We start from the raw sequence: 24,350 nt of genomic DNA, 5'->3' as shown, positions 1-24,350 counted from the left end.
CCGGACCCGCAGGTCAGCAGAACCCAGCCCGCGTGAGCCGCGCCTTGGTCCTGCAGCAGGAGGGCGCCCGGCGCGGGCAGCCGCCTGCTAGTGGCTCTTCGGGGCCGCGGGGGCCCCGCAGGGTGAGTCCCGCTGTGCCTGGTGGGTGACCTGTGGGGACGCCACAAGCTAGGCCGGGGCCCCGAGGCCAGCGCTGGGAGGGAGTCGTAGGCTGCGAGTGGCGGGCGCCGTGTCAGTGCCGGGGTGGGGGGTGCCGGGGTGGGCAGTGGCCAGTGGCTGACCCCGCGGAGGGGGTGGCCGGCGCCCCTGGACCAGGCCCGCAGAGGGGTGGCCGGCAGGCTGGGCTGGGGGCGTGGGGCTCAGAGCCGTGGGTCAGCTCCCGCCGAGCGGGTGGCGCACAGGTCTCTGCGCCCGAGTCCACGCTGGGCATCAGCGGGCGTGTCTGCTGCTTGGGGAGCACCAGAGTCCGCAGCGGGGCCGGTCAGGCCCCACCCCTGGGCTCCTTCCAGGCAGCACGCCCACCACGTGGGAGCTCCGGGCCGCGGCCGGGGGTGTGGGGCGGTGGAGCCCAGGCCCGCCCGAACTGACCAGGAGGGGCCGCCGCCCTCCGCTGAGGAGTTCAGGACACAGCAGCGGCTGCACAGGAGGGCAGAGCGGGCAGCGCCCTGGGTGGCTCTGAGGCCACGGCGCTGCCCACCCAGGCCCTCGCCTGGATGCGACTGCCCGGCTCCCAGCAGGCACCACTGGCATCACCCCAAAGTGGTGACCCCCATGAGGACCCCTGCACCCAGGACACTGGCCTGGGAGGGGGACAGCCACCTCCCTGGGCTTCAATACGGGGACACTGCTACTGACCCCCAGGGACCTGACAGGCCGTGTGCCTCCTGCAGACGCCACAGCAGGGCAGGGTGCCGGGGTGTGACACAGGGCCACCGAGGCCAAGGCCCCATGCGGAGACGCCCCACCCGGAGCACCCCACCGGAGCACCCCATCAGCCCGATGGGGTTCGTTGCTGAGGGTCCCGCTGCCTGGGGACGCAGGGCAAATGCTGGTCACGCCGGGGGGCCCCGGTCAGCCCAGACGGGAGCTGCTCTGAGGCAGTGCCCCAAAGTTGGGGCTCCGTGGCCCTTGGGTTGGGGCAGGGCAGGTCCCGGGAGGCTCAGCGCCTCACAGCAGCCCCCGCCCCGCAGGCACGCGCAGGAGCCTGCCCGGGCTCCTGGGCCGCTGCCTTCAGCACGGCGCCGCTGGACAGCTCCCCGCTCCACCGGGCCCGGGGCCTGTCCGGGTGCTGAGGCCTGGGGCGGTGCCCACAGCCTGGTCCCCCCACCCCGCCAGGTGCGGGTGCGGCAGAGGGGACCCCAGGATTGCTGCCACTCTTGCAAAACTGGGGGGGCTGCGGAGGGGCTGCAGGCTGCCGGCGGAGAGCGGTGGGGGCCTCCTGCAGAGGGCAGGGTCCTGGGCTGCCTGGCACCCCACTCCAGCGCAAACCACACCCCCGGGGGTCCAGCCAGGCGGCGGGGCAGACCGTGCCTCCCAGGGGCCACTGGCCTCTGCGGCGCCCGGGGCGGCACCAGCCCCCTGCTGCCTCTGAAGCCCTGACTGGCGGCTCCCAGGAGACCAGGAGAGAGGGGCCGCCTTGCCCAGGAGGACGAGGCTGGGCACAGAGCCAGCGGGGCAGGCGGGGAGACCCAGGCCCCGGGGCGCAGGCCAGCGCCAGCTCTGTGCCAGGGCCTCGCTGAGGAGGCCCGTGAGTGACCGGGGCCATCTCTGCGAAGGCCACGCCCCACACGGCGGGCTCAGAGCACCGTCCCTCCGCGGTGGACGGGCCCCCGCAGGCACGGGCTACCCAAGGCGGGGGCTGGTCTGACACTGGCACCAGGGCCCAGGGCTGGAGGCTGTGTTGGGGGTCAGGAGGGTGAGCTGGCCAGATCCCCACCCACACAGGCCTCTCGCAAGTAGGGTGCCTGCCAGCATCCCATCACCCAGAAAGCAGAAGTGAGTCGTTCGGCCCCTCCCTGCCGAGCCTGACACCCCGGGGGAGGGAGAAAGACCCCAGGACAGGGGGAGGCAGAGGGACAGCAGGTCCCAGCCCCAGGTGGGCACCCCTCTGCACACAGGCCAGACACCCACACGAACCCTACCGGACACGGGGTGGGCCCCAAAGTCAGGGTGAGGCCAGCTCTCCGCTGCGTCTGTGGACGCCAGGGTGGGGATGTGGTGTCCCCCGCTGCCGTCCCAGGCCCGTCCGGCCCCTCCCAGGCAGGCCCCCCTAGAAAAAGGGGCTGCCGGCCAGACGGTGCAGGCAGGGCGGGGAGAGGGCAGCTCGGGGCTGGGGTCAGCGGCACAGCGGGACACACACAGGCCCTGGGAAACTGAGGGCGAGGTCGGGACGGCCCCCGCGAACCAGGGGACCGGGAAGACCCGCGGCCAAGAGGACGAGCAAATACCCCGTTTGGCAGGCCCACCCGCCGAGCCCATGGGCACAGTGACCGCTCGGCCCCAGGCTGACGCTGACCAGAGCCCTGACCGCACCAGCACCGCGCCCGGCTGACCCCTGGCCCAGCCAGCCGGCACCAGCCGCTTGCACTAGCCCCGCTTGCCCCAGCATCCGCAGGGCACCCCGCAGGGCACCCCACAGCGGGGCGGGCCAGGGAGAGCCGGGAGAGTGAGCCGAGGCGCCCGGCCTGGGCGCCCTACCGGCCTCCTCATACCCAGGCTCCCCACGCCTCTGCCCGTTGGGCCCCGACACAGAGCCAGAGTCACAGCCGAGCCAGCTGACCGGGAGCCCGAGGGGACAGTGAGAGGGGCGTGCGCCCAGCCTCTGGGCTGCCCTGGCCAGTGCCGCTGGCCACCCTGGGCGGCACCTTTCCTGCCCCACCCGAGGCCTCGTGGGGGTCTCTGGCCTGGACGCAGCCCCTGAGGGCACCCAACCCCTCCAGCGCCGGGGCCCGCAGTTCGCCTGGGAGGAGGCTGGGCCTGCTGCCCCCGCCCTCCCTCCTGGCCCGGAGCTCCTGGCCGAGGGCTGCCCAGAGCTTGGGGCTCCGCAGGGCGCTGCTGGCCCCGACACAGGCCACATTCCTGGCAGGGCAGCCTCCTGCCACCCCCGGCACTGGAGCGAGGCCCCTGGCGGACCCGCCCCCCCTCCGGCTGGCATCACTGGGCCACACAGCCCGGGCTCCAGCCGCCCCACAGGAGGCCCAGGGCCTGCCTGCGCCTTCCGTCCTCAGGCCCCGGCGCAGCGTGACTCGGCCCGGGCAGCCCAGGGCCCCGGCCAGCAGCGTCTGCAGGACACAGGCCGCCCACAGCACACGCCTGCCCCACGCCCCGCCGCGCTCGGAGAACACCGTCCCCAGCGGGAGGTCCAGGGCGGACGGCGAAGGCCTGTCCGCAGGGCCAGGCCACGCGCTGCTCGGGGCCGCTCAGAACACTGGCCCCTCAGAGGCCCCGGAGCCCTCAGCCCAGCCAGCACAAGCCCGGCTTTGTCCCGGCGGCCTCTGCCCAGCCCAGCGTCCATCTTGTCCGGAGGCCAGGGCGGCCAGCTCGGTGGCCAGCAGCCCTGGGGCGAGGCTTGTGGCGGTGCGGCCGTCCCAGGCCAGGACCCAGCCCTGGGCCAGGCTGCCCTCCATCCACCGCCCCCGGGCGCCCAGGCCTGTCCGAGAGGCTTCCCGCAGCACCCGGCCCCGGTAGACCACAAGACCGCCGGAGCCGCACCGCCCCCACGGCCCCGGTCCCTGTCCCCCGCCGGACGGCCAGACGCCCCAACCTGACCCCCGGACGCGTGGGGCCCTGGCCAGCAGTACAGGACCGAGCACCGGGAGCCTGGGGCCGCTCCCGACTCACTCACGGTAGGCACGAGCCAGTGTCCACTGCAGGAGGAGCCCCCAAGGCCCAGCCCCACGCACTGCAGGACCTCAGCCCGGTCACTGCCGGCCAGCTGCTGGGGGCAGGGGCTGGCAGACTCTGCCTCTGGGACAAGGCCCACCCGGCCCTCCCAGGGGAGCTGCCCCCGGATGCCCCGTCCACACAGCAGCCCAGCGCGAGGCCCCCGCGAGGGCGGGGACGCCTCCGGCCACCCCAGGCAGCCCCGTCCCGAACAGTCGCGGCCGACCCCAGCATGCACGGGCTGCGCGGTGAGCGGTCCTCGCCCCACGGCCGCTGGCCCCCGGGCAGGGGGCCACCGCTGCCAGGACCCCCGGGGTACAGCCACCACGGCCGCATCGCCCCCACCGTGCGCTCGCCGGGACCTGCGGGACACCACCCGGGGCCCGGCCAGGCGCGCTCTGGCCTCCACCCTCGCCATCTGGCCCCGCCTGCCCAGCGCCCCCCCACAGGCGCCGCCAGGGGTGCAGGTGGGCCTGCGAAGCCTTCCCTGGCTCAGAGCCCGGCCCGGGGCCAGCACACCTGGGGCGGCCCTGGCGCCTCCACCCCACCCCTCGGAGATCCCTGGGGGGCCCGCAGGGACCCACTGCTCTCAGCCAGGAGGGGCAGATGGGGCAGCGCGGGGTTGGGGCGTGGGCTTCCTGCCTACCCCGGCCCCTGCACGGGCCCCGCGCCCTCGGACCCCGAGAGCCAGCCCCGCAGAGCAGCCAAGCGGGCCAGGCCCACTGCCCTCAGAGCCGCCTGGAGCTGTTTCCTGGCCTGGAAATGGGGCGCCACAGACCCAGGCGGGAGGGGAGCTCTCAAAGGGTGAGGCCAGGGCTCCCCCCAGGACGCTGCTCGCCTGCCGACCCCCACCCCACTGGCTGCGGCCGGGCACTGGCTCAGGCGTTGCCCCCGCCCGCCCTTACCGGGACCCAACCGCTCCTCACCGGCTCCTCCAGGCGAGACTTGGGGCCCCCCAGCTCCGGGGCCCTCTCACGTGCCCCACCCCCGTTCCACCCCCCCGTGAGCCCACCTACAGGTCAGAGATCCAGCAGCAGCCCAGAGCGTCCGCGGGCAGACGGGACAGCAGGTCGCGGCCACGGCCCCCAGCCCACCAGGAGCTCAGACTCCGCCGGAGGGGCAGGGCCAGGTCCCAGACACAGACGAAGCCCTAGACCCCCAGCTGGACTCGTGGGTGGTGGACCCCGGGCCTGGGGCCTGTGCCGGGGGGCAGCGCCCGGGCGGGCAGCGGCTGGGGAGCCTGGACCAGCAGGCGAGAGGCCAGGCTGCTCCCCGGCCCTCTGCGCAGGACGTGGGCAGGAGGACTGGGGGCCGGGAGAGTGGCTGCCCCGCAGGTCAGGTGTGGGGGGCGCGGGGTTCAGCGCACAGCCCTCCTCGAGGTCCCCCACAGAAGGCCAGCCCAGACGAGGCCGGCCGGGCCGCCAGGGACACGGCGCTCCACGCTGGGCCGTCCTCGCGCTCCGCCAGCCTCAGGGGACCGCCCGGAGCTGCCCCCCGCGGGATAGCGAGGCGCCCACCCGCCCCGCCCCGGGTCTGCAGGCCCGGCCTGCGCGAGTGGGGGCTCCCCGCCGCCGTGCCCAGCCCGGGGCGCCCGTCAGGGTGCGAGGGGCCCGCCGACCTGGGCGCAGGCCCCCGCCCCCGCGCGCCCCGCCTGCGCCCCGGCCCTGGGGAGGCCCCGCCGCCCGCGCCGCCCGCGCCTGCTCCGGGGCTGACCGCGCGCGGCCGGCGGGGACAGTCGGGGCGGCGGCGCCCCGGGAGGAGAAAGGAAATGGCCGGGGCCGCCCCGGGGGTCCGCGCCGGCCGGGAGGACGCGGGCCCGGGGAGCCCCTCCCGCGCCAGGGGTCCCGGCGGGCCCCGCCCGGCCGCCCTCCCGGCCCGCAGCCGAGCGCCGAGGCGCTGTCCAGCCCGGGCGGCCGGGGCGGCGGGCGAGGGGCGCCCGGGGGCCGCGGGGCAGACGCCGCCCGCCCCCCGCGCCCGCCCCCGCGCCCGCCCCCCGCGCCCCGCCCCCGCCCGCGCCCGCGCCCCGCGCCCCGCGCCCGCCCCGCACAATGGGCCGCGCGCACAATGGGCCGCGCGCACCTGCCGCCGCCGCCGGCCGAGCCGCGTGTCCTTGGCGCGCCGGCCCCGCCTGCGGCCTGCAGGCCCCGCCAGCCCGCGGCCCCCATTGTTCGCCCGCGCCCGCCGGCCCGCGCCCGGCCCCCGCGCCCCGGCCCCCCAGGACCCCCGGCCCCCCCGGCCCCGCGCCCCCGGCCCCGGCCCCCCCGGCGCCCCAGCACCCCCGGCGCCCCAGCACCCCCGGCCCCGGCCCCCCCGGCGCCCCAGCACCCCGGCCCCCGCCCCCGGCGCCCCCGCGCCCCGGCCCCGCGCACGCACCTGTCTGCCCCTTGCCCAGCGTCTTCTCCAGCCGGTAGGGCCCCACATACTGCGCGTGCTGCGCCCCGCCGCCGTCCTTGCCCGTCGATGTCATCGCTCCGAGGCGGGCCCCGGGCGGGGCGGCGGCAGGAGGGCGCGTCCGCGAGCCCGTCCGCCCGTCCGCCCGTCCGCCCGTCCGCCCGTCCGTCCGCCGGGCCGGTCGGCGGCGCCGCGGCCGCGCGCGCCCCCCGCGCCCCCCGCGCCCCCCGCGCCGCCGCCCCCCGCGCCCGCTCGGGATCGGCCCGGCCGGGCGATGCCTCCGCCGCGCCGCGAGCTCAGGGCGGGCGGGGGCACCAGGCTTCCGCCGCCGCCGCCGAGGCCCGCGCCCCGCGCCCCGCGCCCCCAGCGCACGCCCGTCTGCCCGCGGCCGCGCAGCCGAGCCGAGCCGAGCCGAGCCGCCGAGCCGAGCCGAGCCGAGCCGAGCCGAGCCGCCGAGCCGAGCCGAGCCGAGCCGCCGAGCCGAGCCGAGCCGAGCCGAGCCGCCGAGCCGAGCCGAGCCGCCGAGCCGCCGAGCCGAGCCGAGCCGAGCCGCCGAGCCGAGCCGAGCCGAGCAGAGCCGAGCCGAGCCGAGCCGCCGAGTCGAGCCGAGCCGAGCCGCCGAGTCGAGCCGAGCCGAGCAGAGGCGAGCCGAGCCGAGCCGCGCCGCGCCGCGCCGCGCCGCGCCGAGCCCCAGCGAACGCAAGCGGCTGCAGCGGCGGTGGCCAGTGGCTCCCGGGCCCGCCAGTCAGCGCTCTGGCCAATCAGCAGCGGCCTCGCCCCGCCCCCGCCCCGCCCCGCCCCGCCCGGGCCTGTCCCGCGGCCGCCTACGCCCGGGAGCGCGGCTCCGGGAGGCCGGGCGGGGCCGGGCGGGGCCGGGCGGGGCCGGGCGGGGCGGGGCGGGCGGGGCCGGGCGGGGCGGGGCCGGGCCCGGCGGGGCGGGGCGGGGCCGGGCGGGGCGGGGCGGGGCGGGGCCGGGCGGGCGTCCCCATCCCGGGGCGCATCCCCGCACGCCGCGGCCGCGGGGCCTGGCGCGGGGCGGGGCGGGGCGGGGCGGGGCGGGGCGGGGGCGGGCGTGGGCCCGGGGCCGTGCCCGGCCGGCGGGGGGTGCGGACCCCGGGGGCGGCCTGCGGGGGCGCGCGGGCTCCCTGGGCCCCGGCGGGGCGGGCCGCCTCCTCCTGCGGGCGCGGCGCTGGGCCGCGGGCTCTCGGTCCGGCCCGAGGCGCGTCCGCGGGGCGCAGGGCCGGCCGCCCCGGCGAGCTCCGGCGCCTCCCGAGCGGGCGGGCGCGGCGGGGGCCGGACCCCGTGAGCCCCGCGCCCTGCGCCCCGCGGGCCGCTCGCCGGGGGCTTCGCGGGGACCAGGCGACCGCACAGCCGCCTCGCGGGGGCTCGGCCTCCGGCTCAGGCCGCGCGGGTCTCGGCTCCCGCCGGCGGGTCTGCAGGTGCCCGGCGGGCGGGGCCTCCGGCAGGCCCCGGGTCTGGGGGGGCCGGGCGTGGGGCCCCGTGTGACGCAGACCCCCAAGCAGGCCCCGAGGCCGGGGCTGGGGCAGCTGCACTTCAGGAGCCCGGACGCCGGGCGGGAGGCGCCCTGCGGCTCCTCGTCCCGCCGGACTCCCAGCCCGCGGGGCCTGTCGGGCGCTCTGGGGCGGGCAGAGACTCCTGGCTTCCAGGACCCCACTTCCCTCCGCCCCAGCCCTGGGGCCGCTCATCGTCCGCTGTGTCCTGCCACCACCGGTGTTTCTCCAGGCCCCTTGGCTCCCCGGCAGCCCCCACTCTGCAGCTCCACGCTCACCCTTGGCCCCCGCGAGCCCCCCCCCGCGGGGCCTGGGGGCCAGTTCCCTGCTCCTCTCCCGCACCCGCTGCCCACACGTCGCGCACTCCCTCCAGAAGGCGTCGTCTCGTGGGGGCCGAGGGGCGGCTGGCAGCCCAGCCAGCACCCCACCTCCTTGCATGGCCTCTGTCTCCGGTGCCGCATGTCCAAGCCGGGCCCGCTGAGACCAGTCGCCCTCCAGGCCCGGAGCGTGGTGGGCGGGGGCGTCTGTGAGCAGGGCCCGGGCGCGCCTCAGCCAGCGGGCGCCCCTTCCGCCGCTCCCCCCCGCGTGTGCCGACTTTAAATGCCCCAACTGGGGCTGCACAGCGCCCCACTGACTTGCCAGCAGAACACAGCCGCTGGGGCAGCCAGGGAGGGCCACGGGCAGGCCGTGGCGGGGGTGCGTCCACGCGCCCCAGCAAGGCGAGTTTGCGGACTCTGGCAACGTCTTCCGTTTTCCTCTTTACTCTTTGCCCCCACCCCGGCCGCCCCTTGACCGCGCCTGGCCACCCCCCGGCCCGCGCGCCTGTGTTCGTGCACGTGGGCTGCACACCTGCCAGCACCGTCTCAGCCCCGGCCCGGGCCACTTGTGCCGGCTCGAGACAAGAGGGCCCTGACCACCAGCCCTGACCATCCAGTGAGGCCTGCAGGGTGTCCAGAAGGGCAGGGCTTGGCTTCCCTCCTCCACCCCAATGTCTCTGTTCCTCCCCGGAGCCCCCAGGGCCGCGGGCGATGTCCCTCCGGAATGTTCCGTCGTGCCAGGGTGCTGGGTTCCTCAAGCGGCTTCTCCGCCTCCGCCGGGCGGACCGTTCAGCTGGGGCCCATCACAGCGGCAGTGGCCACGTTCTGCCCCAGCTGAGCCAGCCCCGGGCCTGCAGGGCCACCTGGCGCGGGCCTCCCTGTCTGGCATGTCCGGAGGCGCCGGGCAGCCTTCCCGCCGCGTGAGGAGCCGGGGCCTCGGCGCTGATGCCCGTGGAGTCGGCAGACCCCGCCGAGAGGCCGCGGGCCAGGACTCGTCGGCCGGGCGCCTGTGCGGGACGACTCTGTCTGGCCGCACGTCTTGAGGCCGTTTCTTCCTGAACAGTCTGCGTCCTCAGGACCCCCCTCGCCTGAGCCCGTCTCTGCTGGAGCACACCCCTGGGGGGGCGCGGGGCGCACGTGCCTCCCTCGGGCCCGGGGGCTGCGCCGTCGGGCTCACGGGCATCTCCAGACAGGACGCGCGGCGAGTTGCGGCTCACCCCCGCCCTCCCGGCCCGGCGCCCGGCTTTCCCCGCGTGACGGAGACCCCAGGGCCGCGCCCGCCGCCTCATGGGCCCGTTTATGTTTTCCATTTTGTTTTCGTTACAACTTGCCTTTCAGAGCTCCGAGCAGCACATCAAACGCGCTGTTGCCCGGAGCAGGGCCCAGGGTCGGGGCGCGGCAAGAGCCCGCCTCCGCGAGCAGGACGCAGCGGGTGCCGCGGGGTGCCGGTCATCAGGGGTGTCACTGCCCGCCGGCCGCCTCCGAGTTTGCGGGCCCGGCCTGCGTGGTCACCCGTGGCCGGTCGTCTTCCCTTCTGCGCCTTGGTTATGGGGGTGCCTGACTAATGCCGCCCCGTCGCGCCTCACGCTCACACGCGCTCAAGCACACACTCCCCTCACACACACTCACACTCCCCCGCACACGCCCACACACTCGAGCACACACGCTCACGCGCACAGGCGCGAGGAGGCCCACACAGTCCCCTTCAGAGCGTGTCTGTGTGGCTTGGCGAAAACGGTCCTCGGCGAAGCACAGCGTGGGGGTGCCCTGGGGAGGGGCCCGAGCGCCCTTGTGCCCCGATGCGGCCCTGAGGGCCGCTGCTCCCTTCTCCTGGCAAGGACAAGGCGGCTCAAGGGGGGCCGAGACCCGCACGCCCAGGGACCCACGCATGGCGCAGCCCCCCCCCGCCGCACCTGAGGCTGCTGCAGAGCCCAAGCCCGAGGCCGGGCCGGCAGGTGGGGGGGCAGAGCACGAGGGGGTCCCCCGGCAGGCCCAGGCCGGCCAGCGCGGTGGGGTCAGAGCCTGGGCGGCCGCCACCCCCACCCAGCACGGCGGCCCCACGGCCGGCCCGGCGGCCCAGCAGGCCACAGAGAAGGGTCCTCCGGGGGGACAAAGGCGGCAGCTGGCAGGTGCCCAGGCCTCCCAGGGCGCCGCCAGACGGGCAGGTGGGCCGGGCGGGGGGACGGCCAGCGGCCGTCCGTCAAGCTGAAGGCTCCTCATTTACATTCCAGCAGGAGGGGGCTCAGGCAAGGAGTGGGGCCTCCGCGGCTGCTCCTCGGGAGCACGTTGGGGGGGTCCCTGAGAATGCGGGGAGCAGGCCCTCTGTGACTTCCCCAGGGGGCTGCAGAGCACGTGTTTTAGGGGCCAGAGCTGCAGTTTGAATGTTGGGGGCAGCGCGGATGCCCCTGAGCTGCCCGCGGCCGGCTGGGGTGCAGGTGGGCCTGCTGTGCCGCCACCCAAGCCCGTGCACAGTGTTTCAGGAGAGAACAGCGCGGGGCTGCTGCCCTGCCCCCCCAGCCCCAAGCCAGTACTGCCCTGCCCCCCTGGGCCGCAGCACAGCCTGCCCCGGGGCCTGGCCCTGGGAGGCCTCGGAGCTGCTGTGGCCGGGACCCACCTCTGGGCGTCTGCGGGCAGCTCCTCTTTCTGCGGGCTCGGGCCCAGCGCGGCCCCCACGGCCCCAGGCCCACCCCCGGGCCCCGCCAAACAGCGGCAGCTGCCCCGTCTGCCGCCCAGAGCCGGGGACGTCAGGGGTGACAGCCGGCGGCGGCCAGGCCGTCGCCAAGCTCAGCACTGGCTCATGAGGCCCTGGCACCCCGTGTCTCGCTGCGCCCACAATGTGCTGGCGGCTTGAAGGACACGACTCGACGTCACCTGGACAGAGCCAAGCTGTCCCCGTAAGAGCGGCCGGAGCCAGGGAGAGCGCTGGCCGCGGGGTCCTGAGCCCGTGCCCGCTGCGCCCTGCACGGGATGGCAGTGTGCGGGGGGGTCTTCCCAGAGGCGGCTGAGGTCAAGTGGGGGTACAGGGGCTCTGACCCCAGGCCCGTGACCCCTAAGAGGAGGGACCAGGACCCACACACGCACAGAGGGGCGGCCCGAGGACGCGGGGAGGGGGCGCATCAGCCACGCCCCGCAGAGGCCCCAGGGCCCGGCCCCCACCTGGACCAGGTGACTCTGGGGAGACAGACTGGCACCGGCATCGGCTGCGGGAAGACGCGCCCTGAGGATGCAGAGGAGACCCCGAGATGGTGGGCGGGAGACGGGCCTGGGCGTCCTCTGCAGGGGCCCCGGGAGTCCGCGGGCGGGCTGTCCTCAGAGGCTGGCAGCCGCGGGCCCTGGTGCCGCCAGAGGGCGCTGGAGGCGTGGTGGGGCCGGGCGTGGTGGGGCCAGAGGCGCCGGGAGGACTCTGGCCCCTCGCCCCCCCCTTTTTCATAACCACCTTTCTCGAAAGAAGCGAACACGGAAGCCAAGAACCACGCTTGGAATGCGCCGACCCCACCAGCGGGCGAAGGAAAGTCCCGCGAGCGGACGAGAGCGGCCAAGAGCAGCCGGCAGAGCCGAGGGTCCCCGCCTGGCAGAGACAGACGCCACCGCGGCGGGCCCGGCGGGGCTGCCCCCGGACAGCTGACCGCGGCCACGGCGGGGGGAGGAGGAGGGGAAGGGGGGGAGCGGGGTAAACCAGCACCCGAAGGATGGGCCTCGCCCTGGGCCGCCTCTTCATTCCTGGCACGCGAAGGCGGCCCGGGAGGTCACTTCCTCCGGAGGCGTCCCCCAGCGACCGTAATTTTTAGAGCCACGCGTCGCGAGCAGCGCCGTCTCCGAGGTGGGCCCGTCCGCTCAGCGCTGGATTCGTTCACCCTGAACCCACCCCGCGCTGCGGGCGCCGCCCCAGCGGGCACTCGGCTTCCGGGCGACTCTGGAAGCGGCGGGCCCGTCCGGGGAGCGGTGCCGGGTGCACCCGCACGACCTGGGTTCTTCCTCCCACGAGGCTGCTGGCGCCCCGCTGTGTGGCGGCCGCTCCCGGGCGGCAGAGGACGCTCGTCGGCCGCGCCCTGGGCCCCTGCCCGGGCCGGTTGCCGGGTGTGACCCGACGGAGACCCCGTGGTGGGCCAGAGAGCCGGGCGGGGCCTGGGTGGGCCTGGCGCGCCCCGGGGCTCCAGGGCAGAGGCTCCGCTGAGGAGGGCGGGCACCGGGGTGGGCCCTGCCTGCCCCGCCAGAGGCCGGCGCCCGGCAAGGAGGCCCACACGCACGTTTCTCGGGTGCCACCGTCGCCTGCGAAGACCAGGGACCGTCGCCCTCGCGCCCGGCGGGCCGTGGGATGTTGAGGCGCAGCTCACCCCGCGCGGGTCTCGGGCGGCTGCCTGGCCGGGGGCCTCGGTCTGAGGCAGCGCGGCGTGAGAGGCCGCGGCAGGGCTCCCCGCACCACACGGGTGAGAACCGCCCCGGGAGCCAGAGCCCGGCAGGAGGGGAGCCCACGCGGCCCTCGAAGCCAGCAGGACGACGCCTCCGCGTCCTGGGGCTCGGGCTGGTGCTGGGGCGCGGCCCGAAGCAGGTGCACGGATGGAGCCTGAGGCCTGCGCAAGGGCCAGTGCTGGGGGCGGGTGGGGCCCAGGCAGGCGCCGCGAGGGGGCGGGGCGGGCAGGGGCTGGGGGGCGGCGGGTGTTGGCTGTCGGCTGCCAGCGGGGGGGACGCTGCCGCTTCTGGGTCTCACCCAGGCTGTGGTCAGCGTGAGAAGTGGCCTTTGGTCTTCGTTCTCGTCTGGGCTCGGAGCCCCCCAAACCTTGGGATTCCTGGGGAGAAAGCTGGTCCTTTCCTGTTGGTGGGGGGAGGGGCTGGTGGCCAGGAGAACCAACCAGAGGTCAGGGTGACCTCTGACCCCTGACAAAGATGCCCCTTTGTCAGTCCCGCTTAAGTGCCCAGAGCCTCCGATCACTGGCCAGTCAACCCAGGTGACAACCCAGAGTTGAGAGTGGCCGTGGCCAGTGTGCAGTGGCCACGCTGGCAGCTTGTAGAAGGGACGCTGGGGGCACCCCCGGCCCAGGGCCCCCGACTCCACTGCCCAAAGGCGCTCAGTCCAGGGGCCCCTGCGGTGTCCAGCTGTGCTTACCCTCGTGGTGACACACGTGCGGCCACCCGCCGGCCCCTCGCCACCCCCAGTGCCCCGGCCCCAGCCGCCCTGCCGCTCCTGCGGAGGCCGGGCCTCTGGGACCTCGCCTCGGTGGGCTCCCGCGGCGCTGGCCTCCATGACCACCCACCCCGTGGACAGCGCCGCGGGAGCAGGACCGGGACACCTGCAGCGGGGAGTGTGGGGCCAGTCTCCTGCGTGCCGGCTCCCTCCCCGTCCCCGGAATCCAGCCTCCCCGAGAACCGGGGAGTGTCCCCCTGACTCTTTAAGCTGGAAGTGCCCAGAGGACCCGCTACCCGCCTGGCCTGGGGGCCTCCCAGCAGGGCTGCCGGCCTTTGCCTGATGACACCCCGCCCCCCAGACAGCTGCTGACGGTGTTTGTCCGTGTTGCCAGCGGCTGTGTTGGAACAGGGAGGTCCCTAAGGGGAGGGTCCCCGGGCACCTCTGCCCGCGCCCTCTCCAGGGTGGGTCCCCAGGCGCTGGCTCTGCCACACAAACAACTGTGCTTGGGCCCCGCCTGGGTGCGGGGTGCGCTCTGGCCGCGGGGCCCCCACACTCTCGCCCCGGCCGGCAGCTGGCGGAGCCCCGCTCCTTTACCCTCCCAGCTTTCTGTGGGCCCTGGACGACGGCGGCTCCTTGCGCGTGGGCCGTCCAGGCGCACTGGCCTTGGGCACCGGGAACAGCCCTGACCTCGGTGCCCACCGTCCTGGGCAGGGGCAGTGCCCGGGCCTTGGGTGGCCGCGTGCTCATGCCCGCAGGGCCGTGCCAGCGCCTCGTGCGCAGTGACCAGACGGGCTCCTCTCGCCGCTGCCCACGAAGCCCACCGCAGGCCCACGAGCCCCGAGCGCGAGGGCCCCGGAGAGCAGAGGCGGGGGAAGGCGCACCCCTTTCTCCCCCGCCCCCAGGCAGGGCCCATTAAGAGCGGGTCGACCGCGCCCACCCCCTGCAGGGGCCGCGGGACAGCGGCGCGCGGGTGACCGTGGGGATTCGACCCCGGGGGGGGCCAGGAAAGCAAAACAAACAAGCGGGTGGCCGCGCGCCGGGGTGGCCGCAGCTCCCACGCGGGGCAGGCAGCCCGCGCGACTAGGTCACCCCGACGAGCGGGGGCCTCGCCCGTGTCGCCCGGGCACCCGCGCGCTCCGCTCAGCGAGCCACGCGCCGCGGACGCACGGACGGCGTCCAGCCCTCGCGCGGGGACAGGCGGGTCCGGGCGCAGAGGGGCCCCCGCGGCGGGGCCTGCGCTGGAGGGACGCGGCCCCCGCCTGGAGACGCGACGCCCCCGGCCGCGCCGCCCACGCCAGCAGCCAGCAGCGGAGAGGCCGAGGCCCCGCGCAAGGCGGCCGGGGAGACGCCCGCGCCCCGCGGCGGAGGACGGCGCGGGGGAGGCCGGCACGGCCGCCCCGACGCCCGCAGCCCCGAGGACGCGCCAGGGCGGGGCTTCTGCCTCGGCGGGGGGTGCGGGGCGCCCCAGGGCCGGCTCGCAGGGAAACGGGCGCCCCGCGCTGCCGGGGGCTCGCCCGGGAGGGGGCTCCGGCCGCCGCCCCCGGCTGACGAGGGGCGGCCCGAGGCGCGCCTGCCCGGCGCCCTGTCCCCGCGGGCCGCCCGGCCACCAGCTCAAGGCGCCGGCGCGCGCGCGGGCGGGCGGGCTGAGGCGGGCCAAGGGACCCCGGGGGCGGCTCAGCGGGCGCCGCGGCCCGCACCCGGCCTGGGGGGGCACGACCCGGCCCGACCCGCGCCGCGCCGCGCCGCCCGCAGCCCGCCCAGGGACGGGTCAGGCCGGGCCTCGGCTCGGGGAGCGGCCTGGGGCTCAGCCCGCGCGCGAGGAGGCGGGAGGCTCGTGGGGCCACACACGGCGGCCGCCTCAGCCAGCGGCCTCCGCAGCGGCCGCACCACTCGCCCGGGGCCCGACCGGCGCGGCGGCCGCCGCCAGCCCAGGCGCCCGCGTCCCGGCTCCCGCGGGTGGCCAGGCGCCGCCAGCAGCAGCAGCAGCAGCAGCTCTGAGACGCCGGGCCGGCCCGGGCCCTCTCAGCAGCGGCCGGGGCAGCGCCGCGTCCTCGGGAGCGGCTTCTCCTCGGAGGTCACCGCTGCGCCCTCTTCAAGGGCCGGGTCTCCGCTCTCAGCCGCCGCCTGCCCTGCCTTATATGCTCCCTCGGGGTGCCCCGCCCACAAGCCTGATTGGAGCATTTTTCAATCCTGTGGCTGATTGGATATTTACCCATCAGCCCATAGCACCTGATTGGTCCATTGCACAACCCAGGAAGTGCGCTTCGCGAGAAAGGGCTCTGAGGCTTTCCTGCCACCCCTGACTTGAGTGAGGCTGGGTCCTGGTAGCAAAAGTCTGATTGGACCACTTAGCACCAATCAGCTCATCGGTCACACCTGATTGGTCCATTCCACGAGCAGGCCGTACCCTGTTAACTTAAAAGGGCCGCGCAGCCGCTGCCACCGCGGACACACGGGCGGCCCCCGCGCCCCGGCGGGTCCCCTGACGGCTGCGCGCGCCTCTAAATTCAAGAGCTGGAGCCGCCGGGGAGACGCCTCCTGGCCAGTCAGTGGCGTCCTCTGAGGGGCAGTCGGGGGCGCCGACACGGCCCGCGCGCCGAGTCTGGAGCCCGCCCGAGGCGGGCGCCCTCCGGTCCTCTCCGAGCCGCGCCTCGGCGGCCGCCGGAGCTGCAGCCCGCGCGGGGTCGGCCTCCGCGGGCGCGGGGAGCGGCCGCCACCGGGGCCCGCGGGCCGGTCGCGGCAGCCCTCGGGGTGCGGGGCGGCGGGTGGGCGCTGGGTCCCGCCCCGCGGCCCGGGGGGGGGCGGCGGCCTGGTGGGCGCCCGGCGGGCAGCCGCGTAGGGGCTGGGGGGGAAGGGGAGACACGCGGCGTTCGGGGCGCCGGGCCGGGCCGGGCCGGGCGTGGGGCGTGGGGCGTGGGGCGGGCCGCCCCGGTGCTGCTGTGCTCGCGCCCGCGCTCCCGGGACGGGCGAGGCCACGGCCGGAGTTTGGGTTTTGTTTTTTTCTTTTTAAGATTTATCTTTATTTACTCGTTTGTTTGCTTGTTTTGTCTACACAAGCCCTGGGCACAGGCAGAAGCGCGGGAGGGTGAGAGGACCCGCCAGAGCCAGAGCGGGGAGCAGAGCAGGCAGAAGGGCCGAAGGACACTGCTGAGGGGAGCAGCGGGCGGCAGGAGAGGTCTGCGCGCCATGCGGGACCCTCCTCCGGTGGTGGCCGGGGAGCAGCCGGGGATCGAACCGGCGCCGCAGAGGCCGCGGGCAGCTTCGCCACCCAGCGCTCAGCCGCTGCGCCCCGGGGAGGCCCCAGAATCTGGGTTTGAATCCGTTATTTTGAAGATGGGCTGGTCGAGGCTCCCACCCGCACCCAATAAAAGCCAATCAGGCGGCCGAGCTGCGAGCAAGGAGCTGGGGAGGAGCGGGGGGGGGGGGAGCTGGCCGCGAACAGAGAGGGGGACACGGGCGCCCGGCGGGCGCTCCCCCCACCCCGCGCGGCGCCACCCCGGGCCGAGCGGCAGCTGCTCCTCAGAGCCCTTTTAGGTAACAGGGTACTTCCTGGGTCGTGGAATGAACCAATCAGGTGTGAGCTATGAGCTGATTGGTGCTGAATGGTCCAATCAGCTGCAAGATTGGGAAAAAGAAAAAAGGTCCGCTCAGACTCACGGGGGGGGGGCAACCAGGAGGCGCTCTGAGCGGGCGGCGGGCTCGGAGACAGACGCCGGCGGCCCCCCGCCCCCCCCCGCGCGGGGCGCCAGCCCCCCCTCACCCCCCCCCGCGCGGGGCGCCAGCTCCCCCCTCCCCCCCGCGGGGCGCCAGCTCCCCCCTCCCCCCCGCGGGGCGCCAGCTCCGGGAACGCCGCAAAGGCCACTGACCTCGGGGAGAGGCGCTGCGGCCCTGCGGGCACGGGGCCTGCGCCCAGTCTCCCCACCCTGAAGGGCCCCGGGGCCGGCGCCGCTGGGACCAGCAGTGACCGTCACTGGCCAGCGCGGTCCAGGCGACCGGCGTGACCATCCCTGAGGCCTCCCGGGGAGGCGGCCGCCCGCGTGGCCACGGCGCGCCCCGGCGGCCTGCGGGCGGCACCCCCGGCCGTGGCTCGGTGTGCGCGGGCGGCGCCCACGGACGGCGGCCGGCCCCCGCCGGGCCTGTCCTCTGCCGGGCTCTAGCCACGGGCCCTCCTGTGCGCGGTGCGTGGCCACCGCCCCGGGCGCTGCCTCTCGGGGCGCCCGTCTCGGGGCGCCCGTCTCGGCCCGGCGGCTGACCCGCCCCTCCATCGGCCCGCGCCCGCCCGGGCCGCACCCGCAGGACCCTGCGTCCGCGGACAGCCTGCTGCTGCCGCCCGCCCGAGAGTCGCGGTGGCCCGCGGGGGCAGCTCGGGCACCAACCGCCTCCGGCCCTCGCCCGCCGGGCGCCCCGCAGGGGCCGGGCGCAGGCGGGTGGCGAGCGGCGGGGGCGGTCCCGGAGGCTGCAGGCGGCTCGGCGGCCCGGACGGCCTGGCCGCGGGGGTCACTGGGCTGGGGCCGGGGCGCGGCCGGGAAGCGGCGCCAGGGCGGGGGCGGCAGGCCCGCGGGCAGGGGCAGCCGGGGGTGGGCGGCGCGCGGGCCAGCGGGGGCAGAGGCCCGGGGCGTCGTCCCGTCGAGGCCTCGTGAACCGGCCGCGGGAGACTCCCGGCCAGCCCCGCCCCCGCCGCGCGCCGCCCCCGCGCCCCGGCCCCGCGCGGCCTCCTCCCGCCCCGCCCGTACGTGCGCGCGTCCGCCGGGGGCGGGGCTCCGGGCGCGGGGCTGCCGGCGGGCAGGCGCACACGGCCCGCTCGGGAGCCATTTCGCGCGACCGCCGGCTCCGAGGAGCGACTGCGCAGGCGCGGGCCGGAGAGGCGGGCGGCGGCGCCGGAAGGGGCGGGGCGTTCTCGCGCCTGCGCGGTGGACGGCGCCCGGCGGGCGGGCAGTCAGCTGACCGGCCGCGTCCGCCTCGCGGGACGAGCGTTGGCGTCGCGGCTCGGCGGGAGGGTCCCGCGGCTCCATGGCGACCACCGTCAGCACGCAGCGCGGGCCGGTGAGCCCCGGGCCTCGGGCGGCGCGGCGGGGCGCGGCGGGGCGGGTCCTGCGCTCCAGACGGCTCCGCCGGAGGCCGCCGCCCGCCCCCCGACAGCTCCGCGGCGCCGGCGGAAGCCCGGGCCTGGCGCGGCCCCGGGCGGGGGGCCCCGGGCCTGGACCCGCGCCGAGCGGCCGGCGGCCCCCGCGGCCGCGGGAGGAGACGGCCGGAGACGGGGCGGGCCCCAGGCCGCGGCGCCGCTCCCCGCGGGGCGCTCGGGTGCCCGGGGACGGGGCCCGGCCGGTCCCCGGCCTCCGCGAGGGCCGCCCCCAGGGCCGAGGCCGCCCGCAGGCGCGTCCTGCCGGGCGCCCGTGCCGAGCGTGGGCGGCCTTGCTGGCCGGGCCCCGGGGGGCCGCCCCGGAGACGCCCTCGCTGGGCCGCTGGCGGCGCGGAGGGGAGACGCAGCGCGGGGGGCCGTGGACGCCGTGGTCAGGCCGCCGGGCCCCGCCCGCCCCAGGCGCCTCTGCCCGGCGCAGCGCGGCGGGCCCGGGTGGGGCTGTCCCCGGGGCGCCCCAGCCTGATCACAGGGTGGTTGCCACCCCCTTGGCCGGCCGGCGGGCCTCCCGCTCTGGGCGGACGCCGGGGGACTGGCCATGGGACCGGACGCTGCCCGCCGGCCGGTGGCGAGGCCCCGTGCGCACGTCGGTGCGCGGGCAGCGGCGGGCCAGGGCCGCGCGCCGGCGGGGACGTCGTGGGCAGCGGGGCGGTGCCGCCTTCCCCGCGGGGCTGGCCCTGCCTGGCGTGGGCGTCCTGGGGGATGTGCGGGCCGGGGCTCAGGAGCGGGGGGACACCGGCTTCCCTGGACGCCGCAGAGCTTGTTGCTGGGCAGCATCACGGAGCTCACGGCTGTGCCCCCGCCCCCCAGCGGCCTTCTCCCCGGATGGCAGCCGGGCACTGGGCGGGTCTGGGGCCAGTGGCCTGATGCGCGGGGGCGGCTCTTCCCTGCACGGCCGCCTGCTGCCCGCCTCGCGCCCGCACCGCCGCGCGCATGGAGAGGTGGCAGCACCTGGGAAGGGAGCCCGTCTGCCCGGCACCTGCTGGCCTGAGCGCCATCCCCTTGGTGACCCCTTCCCTCGAGCCCCCCACTACCTGTCCCCTGGACGGCTGCGGAGGTCAGGGTGCTTGTTGGGGTCCCAAAGCCCTGTCGTCAGCGTCCGGGTGTGGAGCTGCAGCGCCCCTGGGGCCGGTGTGCCAGAAGGGCCTGTGGGGGTGCCCGCCGGCTCCTGTCTGGCGCTGGCAGTGGAGCGGGGCTGCGGGTCAGCGTCAAGTCTCTCCCTGGGCACTCAGAGCCTTTTCTCTGGGAGCTGAACGCCCACGCCAGGAACCTCGTCGCGTGCTCTCGGTGGCCCACGCCTCCGCGGCCTCCTCTTGGCCCGACGGCCGCCTGGCTGGGCCGCACCGGGCGCCTGTGGAGCGGGGGCAGGTCCGTCAGCCTGGCCTGTCGCCTGCTCTGCTGCTGGGGGGGAGGAGGCTGCCCCCGGCCCAGCCCAGGTTCTCGCCCGGAGCCGCCAGAAGGCCCCTGGAGGCAGGGCAGCTGGCGCTCTGAGGGGCACAGGCGGCCACTGGGCAAGCCAGCAGCGTAGCCGGCTGGGGGGCCTCAGGGGCTGGGAGGGCAGCCCTCCCCACCTCCCTCCCAACATGCCAGGCCCGTTGCCACGGTCCCTCCCAGTCTCCCCGACCTTGTGGCCTGGTGGTCGGCCCTGCTCAGAGCAGGTCGGGGCTGATCCTCTGCCACTGCGTGCCCAGCGCCGCCTCCCGACGGGCGGCCCTGCCCTCACACCCCTTCTGGCTGGGCTGGCCATGCGGGGTGGTAGGTCCGGCTCTCCTGCCCAGCGGGAGCCTCCCCAAGCCTTGACGCCTGGCCTCCACCCCGGGTGTGGCCACCACCTCTGTTCCAGGCACCCTGATCTGCAGGCAGGCTCCTGCACGCCCCCGCTCCCCAACTCAGGGCTGCCGGGCAGGCGCCGCGTCCCCTTTGGGCCTCGTCTCTGCAGGGCGGGTCTCGTCACAGCGCCCGTTCCCTCCAGGCCCCGTGTCCCCGCAGTCATCACCACGGCCCCTGGCCGCCGGGCAGGGGCATCTGCAGGGCGCACGGCTGCCCGTCACCGGGGTCTTTGGCCACCTCGCCCAGCGCCTCTCCGACCCCAGCCTCCATCAGGGTTTTGTTTTAGTTGGAAGAGGATCCCTCCCTGCCCTCCTGGCCTCAGCCCTCATCCCCTCCCGAGGGTGGGGCCCCGGCGGGCCTGCCACCCGAGCTCTGGGCCCCGGGGGTTGGGGCGAGCACACTGCTGTGCCCCAGGTACAGCCTGTGCCCCGAGCCCTCAGGCTGGGGAAGTGACCCCCTGGGAGCGAGGACTGGTTGAAGGAGGCAGGGCCAGGGGGCAGGTGATAGTGGCTAGGGGGCTCCAGCCGCTGCTTCTTGCTCCTCGGACCTGCGCTGGTGTTCATGGACCCGGCCTGAGGGCCACGGACCTTGTTAGCCGAGTTCCTAGGGCGGGAACCCCGAGGCTGCCTGAGTACCCGCCGCCCGTCTCCGCAGGTGTACATCGGGGAGCTGCCGCAGGACTTTCTCCGCATCACGCCCACGCAGCAGCAGCAGCAGGCCCAGCTGGACGCGCAGACCGCTCAGCAGCTGCAGTATGGAGGGGCTCTGGGCACCGTGGGCCGCCTCAGCATCACCGTGGTGCAGGTGGGCGCCCTGTACCCCGGGACGGGGGGCCGGCAGCAGGCCCCATGAACCCACACAGCTGTCTGGCTGTCCAGAGGCCGGGCCCCGGACTGGTGCCCGCGGAGCCGGGAGAGGCGGGTGGTGAGGCCCAAGCCCCGCGCAGACCTGCGACACGGGGCCCAGTGTGCCTCCCCCTGGAGTGGGGTTTCGGGATGCTGGCCAGCCCCCCACTCGGTCAGCGGTGCTCCTGGGTGCTGATGGGCGCCCTGTGGAGCCTCTCCAGCCGTTTCATAAAGCATCCCGTGGCGGGGCGCCCGGCCCGCGAGCCTTGGGCTGCCTGTGCAGACGCTTGCGAGCCCAGGTCGCCCATCAGGACTGGCGCTGCAGCCAGAACCTGCGGGTTTTGACTGTGGCTTGTGGCTGACAGCACCGGGCGGGCGGGAGGAGAGGCCGGGCAGGGCCGGAGCGTGCTGGGTGCTCGATCTCAGCCTGGCTCTGAGCAAAGCCGTGGACAGACCTCCGTGACGCGTCTCAACGATGCACATGGCTGAGGGGAGAGACCCAGGAGCACCGGGAGTGTAGGGAGGGGCTGCCGGGCAGCCTGGTTCAGCGCCCTCTTCCCGGGCCCAGGGGCCTCTGGGGGGTTGGGCTCACACAGCACCCCCAGGGGCGAGCAGCAGCCCCCGCGCATCCCTTGACAGCAGCTCTGCTTAGGCCAAGCTGGCTAAGAACTACGGCATGACCCGCATGGACCCCTACTGCCGCCTGCGGCTGGGCTACGCCGTGTACGAGACCCCCACGGCCCACAACGGCGCCCGGAACCCCCGCTGGAACAAGGTCCTGCAGTGCACGCTGCCCCCGGGCGTCGACTCCTTCTACCTGGAGATCTTCGACGAGGTGAGCCGGGGCGGCGGCCCACGCCCTCCCCTCCCGGTTCCCCGCTGCCGGGCTCGGCCCGCTGAGGCGCAGCCTGTCCCCGGGGAGGGGCCATCTGGGGGCTGGGGCGGGGCTCCAGGGGTGGTGGTCCCAGTGCCCCCGTGTCCCCACAGCGCGCCTTCTCCATGGATGACCGCATCGCCTGGACCCACATCACCATCCCCGAGGCCCTGAAGCAGGGCAAGGTGGAGGACGAGTGGTACAGCCTGAGCGGGCGCCAGGGGGATGACAAGGAGGGCATGATCAACCTGGTCATGTCGTACACGGTGAGGCCCGTCCCGGCGGGAGGCCCTGCAACCTCGCAGGTCTGGGCCGGGCCGCGGGATCCCTGCTGTCCCTGAGACCCTGGCGCGTCTCTGTTTCAGGCCCTGCCGGCCACTGTGATGATGCCGCCGCAGCCCGTGGTTCTGATGCCCACCGTGTACCAGCAGGGCGTGGGCTATGTGCCCATCACAGGTGTGTCTGTCCAGGGGAGTCTCAGGGGGCCAGAGCTCAGGTTGAGGTGTGGGTGCATCAAGGGCATTCGTGCTTCCCCTTGGCCAGATGGGGGTCAGGGTCCAGGGTGCACGGCAGCGCCAGCTCTGGGGGGTTTAGGGCCGCGGGGCAGGGTCCTGATCTGCCTGTGACCCAAGCCGTGTGCTGGTCTGTCTGCCTGCCTGCTGCCTTTGTCGTCAGCATGCTAGGGGCCCGCTGCAGAGTGGCCCTGGGCTCTGCAGGTGGGTTGGCTGCTCTGCCGTGGCCATGTCTGAGCCTGCCCACTTCATCTCTGTCTGGATAGCAGGTATGGGTTGGGACCACGAGCCAACAGCGTCCCTGAACCCTGGCCCGGGCAGAGCCCAGGTGCTGGAGGGCAGGACGTGGGCAGGACGTGCTTGGAGTAAGAGCGTGGCCTCTGGGGCACAGCGGGTGGAGTTGGGGCCACCTCTAGCCCAGCTTCGGGGTCAGGCCAGCCTGGAGGAGGGTGTGTGCCAAGTGGTTGGCCCACAGGTCAGGGGTCCTGTCACTTGGGAGCCTCCTGGGAGGGCACACAGCTTTGTCCAGCAAGGAAACGGCACGACCGTGGGCAGGGCAGGCTATGGCAGAAAGTGACTGGCGCAGCCAGAGGCTTGGAAGCAGCCAATGGTGCCAAGTTCAGAAGTCGGGAAGGGCTCTCGGACCCCGGCAGAGCTCGGCCACCCTCCCACGCTCTGGGCTCCGCCCGTCCCGCGCTGCTCTGCCTGTGAGCCGGCCCCTCGTGCGGGTGCCATCTGGGCCGAGCGCTAGGGAGCGGACCGTGAGGTGTGCCTGGGGGGCGCGGTCCGTGCTGTGCCCAGGTCGGCTTTGCCCTCCCCCTGCACCGCGAAGGCTCCGTGGCTGGCTGGGTGGGCGTGCAGCGTTTCAGGAACAGCCAGCGCCAGTAATACCCTGCCCCCGCCCCACCCCTGCCTGCAGGGATGCCCGCCGTCTGCAGCCCTGGCGTGGTGCCTGTGCCCGTGCCACCGGCCGTGAGCGCCCAGCCCCGCTGCAGCGAGGAGGACCTGAGGGCCATCCAGGACATGTTCCCCAACATGGACCGGGAGGTGATCCGCTCGGTGCTGGAGGCCCAGAGAGGGAACAGGGACGCGGCCATCAACTCCCTGCTCCAGATGGGCGAGGACTCCTAGGCCCGCCCCCCACAGTGGCCTCCGCCCCCTGGGCTGCCCGCCGGCCCCGGGAGCCCTGCCCGCGAGGCTTGTGGAGGCGCCCCGCCCTGCCCTCTGCCCGCCCAGCCCACCACGCGTCTGGATGCATGTGGGGCGCCTGGCCGGCGGCGCTGGGGTGGGCGTCCTTCCCTGCAGGGCTGGCCAGGCCACACCCTCCTGCCCCGGCGGGGGCCCTTCCACCTGACTGGACAGACTAGGGCGCGAGCCCGAGCCCGAGCCCGGCAGCCGTGCGCTTGGGGGTGTTCCTGGAACTCCAGCTGGAATCATCTGTCTCTCCCTCGCTGTGCTTGTGGGCCTGGGCCGCACCGGTGCCCGGGAGCGGGCGTGCTCTGCCGGCGTCGCCCACCCTGGGCCAGCTCGGCCTCTCCTGGGTGGACTTGGCTGCGGATCCGAGGGGAGGGCAGGCATAGGCCGGCCTTGCTGGCCACCGAGGGTGTGGGTGGTGGGGCCTCTGAGGCCGTGTGGGCCTGCCTCGGGCAGGACGCCCGGGAGGGGCTCTGCGCAGCCTCGCGAACGTGACGCACTTTAATACACGCGATCCAGGACTCCGCGCCCGCCTGCTGTCGTTGACTCCAGCCGAGGCGCCGCTTCGCCCCCACCGCTGGGCAGGTCCCCCACCCCTGCGCTGACGCCCGTCCTCGGGCCGGAAACCAGAAAGGCGCCGACCCAAAACTCTCGGCAGAGGTGATGTGCACGACCCAGATCTGCGCGCCCTCCACGAGCAGCAGGCCTGCGGCAGCCTAGGACAGGGCAGCT

The 24,350-nt window shown here is 75.9% G+C and overlaps 2 protein-coding genes across 4 annotated transcripts in view; one reads left to right on the top strand and one right to left on the bottom strand.

Moving 5' to 3' along the window:
* BRSK2 (BR serine/threonine kinase 2) overlaps positions 1 to 6,355 on the bottom strand; it is a 29,832-nt gene extending 23,477 nt beyond the window's left edge. For all 3 annotated transcript variants that reach the window (XM_037517391.1, XM_037517389.1, XM_037517390.1), the window contains exon 1: positions 6,256 to 6,355. In XM_037517391.1, the coding sequence (XP_037373288.1) occupies positions 6,256 to 6,349 (94 nt within the window). In that variant the 5' untranslated portion in view covers positions 6,350 to 6,355. The remainder of the gene's footprint in view (positions 1 to 6,255) is intronic.
* An 11,834-nt stretch (positions 6,356 to 18,189) lies between these two features.
* TOLLIP (toll interacting protein) lies at positions 18,190 to 24,175 on the top strand. Its single transcript, XM_037517382.2, has 6 exons — positions 18,190 to 18,269; positions 20,848 to 20,997; positions 21,691 to 21,873; positions 22,026 to 22,178; positions 22,278 to 22,368; positions 23,344 to 24,175. The coding sequence occupies exons 1-6, from the start codon at positions 18,237 to 18,239 to the stop codon at positions 23,553 to 23,555; spliced, it is 822 nt and encodes a 273-aa protein (XP_037373279.1). The 5' UTR covers positions 18,190 to 18,236; the 3' UTR covers positions 23,556 to 24,175.
* The last annotated feature ends 175 nt before the right edge of the window (positions 24,176 to 24,350 follow it).

The sequence above is a fragment of the Talpa occidentalis genome, unplaced genomic scaffold (genome assembly GCF_014898055.3).
Source record: "Talpa occidentalis isolate TD23 unplaced genomic scaffold, MPIMG_talOcc4v2.1 talOcc4.17, whole genome shotgun sequence".
In the NCBI taxonomy this organism is placed as follows: Eukaryota; Metazoa; Chordata; class Mammalia; order Eulipotyphla; family Talpidae; genus Talpa; species Talpa occidentalis.
Note: the sequence above shows the minus strand (reverse complement) of the source record. Positions and strands in the feature narration are given on the sequence as shown.

What these genes read in the sequence shown, in the direction of transcription:
- TOLLIP (XM_037517382.2), top strand. Translation starts at nt 18,237, where the DNA reads ATGGCGACCACCGTCAGCACGCAGCGCGGGCCG. An exon ending in TCAGCATCACCGTGGTGCAG is followed by an intron (nt 20,998 to 21,690) that starts GTGGGCGCCCTG and finishes AGCTCTGCTTAG; the next exon opens with GCCAAGCTGGCTAAGAACTA. An exon ending in ACCTGGTCATGTCGTACACG is followed by an intron (nt 22,179 to 22,277) that starts GTGAGGCCCGTC and finishes TCTCTGTTTCAG; the next exon opens with GCCCTGCCGGCCACTGTGAT.